Genomic DNA, 9,747 nt, shown 5'->3' with positions numbered 1-9,747 from the left:
AAATCCAACAATGTTAAAATATTATTATTGTTTATTCAAATAATAGAATACAATCTTAAACATTATAAACATACCATTTTTTTATAGCAAATACTTTCTACAATGTACATTGTTGAGGATTAAAATCCATATGAAAAATACAACATGGTAGTGTTTCTCCGTTCAATTGACTAAGCCGTGGACATTCTAAGTTTTCAATGTTGAAGACGTAGCGTGCGGCATGAACTCTTCGATAATTTTTGTTTTTCTGCAAACCTTTGACGTAAATTCTATCAAATGTTATGATTGAAATATTTTCTGTATTTCTCCATACTCGATATCACCGTATTCCAATGATAAACCGTGTTGCAACCGTTCAAGCAAACTGTTTACGTTTCGACTTTTTGCGTCTTGTTTTAAAGATGTATGTTTAAATATAAAGTGTTGATGGGTCCATGTTTCAGTGTCTGCTATAGACATTTCTTTAATAAAATACTTGTTGTTGACTCCGAGAATGCAATGAATGTCCAAAATAGCCGAAGACATATTGTTAAGCTGACTCACCGTATGGAATATTGAAAAATAATTTCGTGGTACCAAGCACATTCACTTCTGAACACCGACTGAAATTATTTTTTAATTTCATTCTTATTTATCCATGAATTATGAGAATTGTTAAACCCTATCCATTTAACATATATCTGATTCCCCTTCTTTCGTATAATTTTTTCGATTAAATAATCATTAGGAAAATTTGTTTTAGATATTTCTTCGGTGTAAAAACAACCGGCTATTGGTTCATCATGATAATCGTGTAACTGATAAGTGGGTGGTTCTGTTTTGTTTATTTTTACTATTGTGAATATTTCTGTTGACCAATTAGGTAAAAATCCTTTTGTAAAAACTCCTTTCTGAGTGCTTATTCGAACTTTATCTCCAACATGAATTTTACTTTCCTATTAACGATTGTGCGTTGTTTCAAAGTCACTAGTGCAGGATTTTCTTCCGCCTGGACTGGTGTCATCCCGATCGTTCTATGTTTTGAATTGTTGTAATTATCTATCAGGATGGGTAAAATAGATAACCATTTATGTGAACCCTGAGCAGTAAACTCTCTATACATGTTTGTTTTTAAAGTTCGGTTAAACCTTTCTACAAAACAAGCTTTCGTCGTTGAATATTTGCTATACTTTTTATATTATGCTTTGTCATTAACATGTCAAATTTCAAATTGTAAAATTCTTTTCCATTATCTACCTGCAGCAGTTTAGGCGATCTACTTATAAGTATTTTTGACATGGCACCGGTCACTTCACAAGCCGTTTTTGTTTTTAATGGAATAGCCCAGGCGAATTTCGTGAAGCAGTCAATCACACAGAGAATATACTTGTATCCATTGTTTTTCTTTGAAAGTGGTATCATCTCGACCAAGTCTGCCTGCCATAAATCGTTTTTTCCGTACACATTTACTGTTCGTCTAGTATAATTTTTCCTAGCCGGTCTGTGAAGTTCGATTGCTATATCACGTTTAGACATTAGGTATTTTCTTTGTTATACCGGATTCATAGAGTTCTTCAAAAATAGATAATATTTCGTTTGAAACTCCGGTGTTTCCCGCAGATTGAGAGGCTAAAAGAAGTCTTAATCTATCAACCAACTCATTCGGATCATTCCAATATACTAAATTATGCGTTTGTAATTGCACACCGGTCCCCGAGGAAAATAGCTTACAAATAATTTGTTTATACTTTGCACCACCTTGCTTAATTTTTGTACCGTCCAGCGTTAAATGTGCCGATGTTTGAATAAGTATTGATTTATATGTATTTAAATCACTATCAGTATATTGCATTGGATATCTAGAAAACAATAACTCAACAAGCCCCGGTGTTAGCTGATAAGATGAATCATTGATAATTATTTCATTGTTTTTAAATTTTACTTCTTCATGACCTAATTTAATAACACCATCAGATTTTTTTCTTGGACCATATATTTTATCTTTCTCACATTCTTCTAATGACCGGTAAGTTCCCGTCCGATTATCGGTAGCTAAATCTTCAATTGCATTCGAAATGTCATTATCATTACCTGCTTCGGAAGTTTGTGGTGTTGGCGATTGGTTATGTAATTTGTTCAGAGGCTCGATTATTGGTTTAAATGTTTGTGATACATAAGATTGAATGTCGGCATCACCTCTTTTTAATGCTTCAAATTTACGTTTAATGTTTTCCTTAGCAATAACTAATTCGTTCAACACTGTACTATCGTCTTCCATGGTTAATATCGTACTATAGTGTTTTATATAACGACAAACGTGTCAAAACCGTGTCGATATCGTCCGTTGTCACGTTCACAGTCCTTACTTATTACGACGAAATTGAATCTCCCCTTACTCCAACACAAAGTACAAAACTCTTTAAACTCGGGATAATTCATATCACCAGAGCAGTGTTCCATGTAAACGTGTTTTAAATTAGTCTCATCTTGCTTGAATAATATTATCATGTTGCTATTATCTCGAATAAGTTGTTTTGGTATGCGTGCGAATGATTGCGCCAGATAGAACACATCAATGTTGTTATGTCTACAGCGCGTGTAGTAAGAACGTACAATATTCTGATTTTCACATAAAATATCGTCAAATATAAAAACAGAATCTGGTAATGCTTTTTCTGGAGGGATAACCTCATCGTTTTCATGAAAAGTGAATAACTGTACTCCGTCCACATCTTTTAAAATTTTACAAAGCATTTTTATTTAGGTTGATCGAGTGTTTTCGAGTATATATAAACGTTATGAAATCGTATACCATTGATATTAGTCAATAAGGCATAAATTAAATTCGTTTTACCACATCCAGAAGGACCAACAACTAAAGCACGACAGGTATTTGGTAAAAGCGCTCCATGTCTTGATTCACGAGTCGTAGGTGGGTCGATATTTTCCACTGTAAGTTTTATTTGTTGATCGACAAACTTCATTATAATATAATGATTATGTATAAATAGCTGTGTAATCTTTGTAATCTGACCATTACACGATGTCACCCGTTCGAAGAAACAACAAGAATAAAGGCGGAGGTATAATTAACACTCTTATAAATAAATTACCACTTGAACTTCATTTACCAGGTAATTATAAACTCTACCACACACACACACACATAACTAACAATATCACTTTACAAGTTTATAGTTTTTATTTATCATTTTAGGTTATCAGTACTGCGGTCCGGGGACAAAATTGAGAAAACGGTTGGATCGTGGTGATAAAGGTATCAATCCTTTAGATTCGGCGTGTAAAGAACACGATATCGCTTATGATCACAGCAAATCTTTGACAGATCGTCAAAAAGCAGATTATATATTAGAAAATAGGGCTTGGAATAGATTCAAGTCAAAAGACTCAAATTTAAAAGAAAAGGCTGCAGCGTGGTTAGTCACAACGGGCATGAAGGCAAAACGTAAAATTGGTGCAGGATGTGGATTCAAAGCTGCAATAAAGGCGGCTAAAAATGTACTCAAAAAAAATATTAATGAAAAAAACCTGATGAAATTAACAAAAAAATGTGTTGCGGCAGCTAAAAAAATATTCCGTAAAAACGGCAAGAAATCTCGAGTACCTCGTGTCATACCTATACCGAAAACTGGTGGTATGTTACCGTTGATACCAATTTTTGCTGGCTTATCTGCACTCGGAGCGCTAACAGGTGGCATTGCTAACGTTGTAAAAACCGTTAGTGAATTTAATAGAAATGAACCTTCGCATTTGGGCAGAGGATTATATCTCGCACCTAATAAAGGCGGCACGTATAAAATAGAGAAAGGAAAAGGACTATATCTCGCTCCACACGGAGGTGGTTCGTATAAAAGAAAGGGTACCCGTAAATCTTTAAAGAAAACTCCAAAACGGCAAAAAAACTAATTTCTACGTTACCCAAAAGAGCGCTGTATGATTACGAAATTATAAAACATGCGCGCATAATGAAAATACCTCATTTCATCGGAGTGTTTTCTAGAGATAGGTTACCTCCACGACCAAAGCATAAAGAATCAGCGGTTATCAATTTGGACATTGAAAAAAGTACAGGAACTCATTGGGTAGCGTATAAAAAAATTGGAAAACAAGTTACATACTACGACAGTTTTGGTAATCTACCGCCTCCACTAGAACTACAGTCGTACCTCAGTGGATGTAACATACAGTATAATTACACTAGGCATCAACGTTATAACACATTTAATTGCGGGCATTTGTGTTTGAAATTTTTATCATGTACACGATAACATTAAATGGTAATTCCAGTGAAATGTCATGTGATATTTTTCCACCGTTAGAAGTAAAAAATACATCGCAGCTGTGTCTTTTAAGTCTGCAAACACATAATTCTATACCAAACATAGAACCGGATTGTAATACGATAGGATTTCGCAATTCGCTCGGCAAATGTGTAAATGTAACTATACCAACGGGATCATATGAAATAATTAATTTGGAGTCAACGATTCAAAAACTCTTACCAAATCATGTTACTTTGTTTCAACTCAAGGCTGATAGCAGCACATTAAAATGTTCAATGACGTGTAGTCATGATATTGATTTCACGATTGAACATAATATATCCAAAATATTAGGTTTTGAAAATAAAGTTTACTCTGAAAACACAAAGCATGAATCTGAACGGATAGTTAACATAATGAAAGTTAACTGTATAAAAATAGATTGCAATCTAATTTCTGGTTCATTCAGTAATGGTATACCGAGCCAGACGATACACGAGTTTTTCCCTTCTTCGCCGCCTGGACATAAAATCATTGAAGTTCCAAAACATTTAGTTTTCTACCGGCTTAATTCCACGTCTATAAGTAAAGTAAATATAGTGCTAAGAGATCAAGATAATAACTTAATCAATTTAAGAGGGGAGCCAATCACAATTCGTTTACAAATTAAACATAAAGATGGCTATTAAGTTCAACAGTTATATAAAAAGAAATGTTATCAAGAAAATCAATAGTTCTACTAGCAAGATTAATACGTCAAGACGTACACCGATTGTAAAGAAACTAACCAAAAACAATCTATCATTTCTACGCTCTTTAAAAGTTCTATAATCATGGATGAAATGTATTTGGACGTAGCTGGCGGATATGAAGAAGATTGCAAAATAACTCAAATGCAGTACCACTCTTTCCTTCCGTATTCGACTACAGCTTTATCCAATAACGATGAAATTAGAATATCTATTCAAAATATGGACGCTTACACTTTGCCTTGCGAGAGCTATCTTTACATTGAAGGTAAATTAAATATACCTGCAGATATTACAGCAGAGAAGGGTGAATTCAACTTTACAAATAATGGCTTAGCATTTTTATTTTCTGAAATCCGATATGAAATTAACGGAGTGGAAATACAAAAATTAAAATCTCCTGGAATATCTTCGAGTCTTAAAGGTTTTTGCTCGCACACTCCGAGTGAATTGAACAATCTACAAAATGCTGCTTGGGACGTAGATATGGATGCCAGTGAAAATAAACATTTCATGTTAAATAACAAATTCGCTGGTTGTATCCCGCTCAAACACTTGTTTGGATTTTGTGAAGATTATAAAAAAATACTACTCAACTGTAATCAACAAATAATTTTAAACAGATCATCTACAGATTTTGATGCGTTGTATGTTTTGACGACAACTCCTAATGAAAAACTTAAAAAAGTAGCCATTGAATTAAATAAAATTATCTGGAAGATGCCCATCATCAGAGTTAGTGATAAAGAAAAAATAAAACTGTTAAAAGTATTAGACTCTCGTAAACCAGTTGCGTGTGCGTTCAGAAATTGGGACTTGTGCGAGTATCCAGTTCTCCCTCAGAACACTTCTCATTCGTGGACGGTAAAATCAAGCAGTTTGTTGGAGAAACCTAGATTTGCATTAATCGGACTTCAAACCGATCGAAAAAATAATTTATTTAATCCATCAGGACGATTCGATCACTGCTATTTGAAAAACCTAAAAGTACATTTAAACTCTGAAGTATATCCATATGAAGATTTTCGTGCAGATTTCACAAACAATGTTACGGCTATATTGTACAAGGCATATGCTGAATTCCAGAAATCGTACTACGAGAGAGAGTATAGTGACCCTTTACTTCCTAAAAATATTTTTCAACAATTTGTACCAATCGTAGTCGTGGATTTATCACGACAGAATGACAACGTAAAATCATCGACTGTAGATTTACGAATTGAATTCGAAACAGACAAGGCCATTCCAGCAAAAACCGCAGCTTATTGTCTCATTTTACACGATCAAATTATAACTTATAACCCGTTTAATGGTGATGTAAGGAAATTGTAAATAGTTTGTAAAAATAAAAAACTTTTTTTTTAAAAAAAATTATGATGTTTTTATTTAATTATTCGCCATATTAAAATATAATTATAAACATTTTTTTTTCTGATTGTATTACAATAAAATATTACATAATAAATTATTTCAAATAACTTAATCTACGGCTTGCCTTTGCCCTTTCACGCGCTACAAATGCTCTTGTCCTCGGTCTGTTGACTTCAGCCTAAAAAAAAAAAAAATGTTGTTTAAGTATACAACATTATGTTTAGTATTACCTCAGTTTCGGGTGAAGAAGATAACCAGCCCCTTGCCAATTGTTTGAGTGCTTTAATCTTTAAATCTGCTATTAAGCAAGTACCTTGGACTGAAATACGTTCTTTCAATTTCTTGACCTCAATGTGCTCCAGATAATCCTCAACATCGCTTATTTTTGTATCTTTGGGTAACGGCATTTCTTTCCCCAGAAACATTGAAATCTTACAGGCCTGAAGCAATGAAGCGGACCGAACATACATATTTTTCATCTGAATAACTTCTTCCATGGCATCGCTCAATTGTAAAATCTTTTTAACATTCTCCTTAGTCAACTGCACATTCTGGTCTTGCTGCAAGCATTTGATTGACAGAATGTTGACACCGTTGAATTCCTCTATTGACATCAATTTAAACTCCTTTAACAGTAAGTGCGATGGAAGTCTAAAGTTTACGTTGTTAAGAAGTGTATTTATGGATTGAAACAATTCAACACTCATTTTCACGCACTGAGAGTTACTTGTAATACAAACAACACAATTAAACAAAAGTTCCGGATCTAAGCCAATATGTAAATAAACATTGCTATCAATAAAGAATGTGTTACAATCGATCAGATTATTAGCCATTATGTAACACTGAAGGTTAAACGCAGAAATGTTACTTAATGTTACTTGTTAACTTGAAGAGCGGGTTACGACTGACTTGTCATATGGTCGTGTCATCCTTTTTATGTAGTGCTATCGAGCGCTTGTTTAGAGCGGGGACGAATCCCTACTCTTAAGTCAGGGTGGGAGTAAAAACTCATATGATATAAAACAGGGTTATGGAAGGAAACATAGTCTGGGTATTGATAACGTATTGAATAACAAATATTATGATATAAGAAATATTTATTATTATTATTATTATCATTAACAAGATTTTATTAATAATTATAAAAAGACTTTTGTATTGGAGTGAGTAGATTGTTCTGCTGACTTGCCATCTATGAAGTCGGAAAGAGATGGTGGGGGATTATGGTCTGTTAAAATACGTAGGACCATCATTTTCATCGACAGCCTATAAAATTAATAATAATTATTTTTTTTTTCTCATACAAATTATATATATATATATATACGACATACGTGTATCGTCCTTGGTATAGTTTTCCGAATCGGAGCCCATGCTGCCTCTAATGGATTCATCGAATTTGTTACTAAATATTCTCTGAATCCCTTTCCTCGTCAGCACCCTAAGAATAAAATAAAATTTAGTACTTGAATATTTTATTGGTTTCATTTATAGTTACTCGTGACTGTGAAGGATCGTCTTCATTATATTTCATCAACGGAGACATACTTGAGTATCTTGGTGGTGAAGGTTGTAGCATTTCCACATCAAGGTTTCAGAATAAAACTAAAATTAACAAAAATCAGTAATCGTAATAAAAATATGTACAATATGTTTCACCTTTAATTCCTGAGCATCGTGCATCTCATTTCTCTTGGTTGGTGAAATGAATTCTGCCGGTGCATCAACTGTCTAATTTAATGCATATGTTAAATATTTTTATTAATAATTTCAAAATATATTCTTACTTTTAACGAATTTCTCGATTTTGTCATTCAATTGATTGCAAGCTGTTCAGTTGCGAATAATATTATTTGGGTTAAAAAACTCTGTTTGTTCTTTTGTATATGTTTCGCGATTAATTCAATATGAATTCCTCTGATTATTGATATAACTTCATTGAGTGTAGCGGATTTATCAATATTAAAATCTGTTTTAAAGTATTCGGATATTTGTTCGAGTTGATTTAAAATATTAGGTCTTACGATATTGATTTTTCTTGATACGGTTTCAAAAATCATCCACTCTAAATCTTGAATTGTCATAAGATCTCTTCTATTCAATAAAATTCTACATCCGCTTGTTTCTTTAGACCACACGACTAATACATGCTCTCCCTTATATACCATACTTGTGATCAAAACCGATTCACATTCCAAAAAAGTGAATTTTTTCACAGCAGGATCGAGAATGTGGGATAAAATATTACCCATGATGAATAAATACGCTTCAAGAAGTCTGGAGAAATATTTACATACCGTGCCGGTGTAATAATTCGCAGCACAATATTAAATTTATCTTTTGGATCGAATCCGATGTTTAAAAACTTGCGATTTTCGTGGTCAATTGTGAAATTACTACAATCGATGAGTTCGGACGGCGATGAAGGTGCAACATATTTATACAAACGGTTCATTTCACTTATTGGCCCTGCCATATTAATACTGATAAAGTTAAACCGAGATTTACAACTTGACACTGTTAAAACAAAACTATGACTGAATATTAGTGCTTAATAATTAATCGTCATTATATTATTATTATTATTATTATGAATGGTGGGGGATGATCGAGTTCTGGAAGTTAGGTGTTAACTAGTAGTGGGGATTAGTGGTGGGGCATATATTTTGTACGTATATAGATGTATAGATATAGGTATAAAGATAATGTGTACTACGAGATAACGGCTGAGCAGTGTACCGGTTGCGGCATCTATGGTGGGGCGGGAGGTGGTGTGACGGCGGCGCTCACCATGGCTGGGCAGGGGGTGGTACGGGTGGCGGTACCTTGGGTGAGTGGTAGGTCGCGGGTGTGCGGTGGCGGTGGCGGTGGTGGCCCCCCAGGGACCCAGTTACTACTTAGGGCGTTAATGGAAATTCAACTATGTCAGTTTCCTTGGTGCAGTGGCTTCGTTTTGTATTCCTCCTTTGTAATGATTACATTTCTTCCTCTTCTTTTTCGCCGTGTACTGTTTGTATAATTGATATTATTTTGGTTAATTAAATAAGTTATTAGAATTATTAGTATTATTAGAATTAAACTCGAAAATAAGTAAAGTATGTAGTCGTTTACACTCTGTGTATAAAGTAAAGTGACTATGTCGGTTTACTACAGTACCGTAATTGTGGGTGAATAAAATCGGGTTTCGAAAAATGTAGAATATACCCTCTAAATCGTGAGAAGGTATTAAACATGTTGCCAGTAGAATATGATGACCCAGATGTTTCTGATCATATCAACAGTAGTTTAACAGAATTTTTAAAAACTATGAGAAGTACTGAAACAACAAATGTGCGTCAAAAGAGAAAAAAATTGAATGTTCA

The 9,747-nt window shown here is 33.8% G+C and overlaps 2 protein-coding genes and 1 pseudogene across 2 annotated transcripts; 1 reads left to right on the top strand and 2 right to left on the bottom strand.

Annotated features, from left to right (window-relative positions):
* Nucleotides 1-5,095: 5,095 nt before the first annotated feature.
* Nucleotides 5,096-6,343, top strand: LOC126550662 (uncharacterized). Its single transcript, XM_050202613.1, has one exon. The coding sequence runs from the start codon at nucleotides 5,096-5,098 to the stop codon at nucleotides 6,341-6,343; it is 1,248 nt and encodes a 415-aa protein (XP_050058570.1).
* Nucleotides 6,344-6,466: 123 nt separating this feature from the next.
* Nucleotides 6,467-7,218, bottom strand: LOC126551343 (uncharacterized). The gene is made up of 2 exons (XM_050204423.1): nucleotides 6,613-7,218; nucleotides 6,467-6,560 (listed from the first exon to the last, which is right to left on the bottom strand). The coding sequence occupies exons 1-2, from the start codon at nucleotides 7,216-7,218 to the stop codon at nucleotides 6,477-6,479; spliced, it is 690 nt and encodes a 229-aa protein (XP_050060380.1). The 3' UTR covers nucleotides 6,467-6,476.
* Nucleotides 7,219-8,046: 828 nt separating this feature from the next.
* LOC126551323 (uncharacterized) lies at nucleotides 8,047-8,933 on the bottom strand (annotated as a pseudogene).
* Nucleotides 8,934-9,747: the final 814 nt, after the last annotated feature.

Source organism: Aphis gossypii, chromosome 3 (genome assembly GCF_020184175.1).
Source record: "Aphis gossypii isolate Hap1 chromosome 3, ASM2018417v2, whole genome shotgun sequence".
In the NCBI taxonomy this organism is placed as follows: domain Eukaryota; kingdom Metazoa; phylum Arthropoda; class Insecta; order Hemiptera; family Aphididae; genus Aphis; species Aphis gossypii.
The sequence above is the reverse complement of the archived record's forward strand: the minus strand, read 5'-3'. Positions and strand labels throughout refer to the sequence as shown.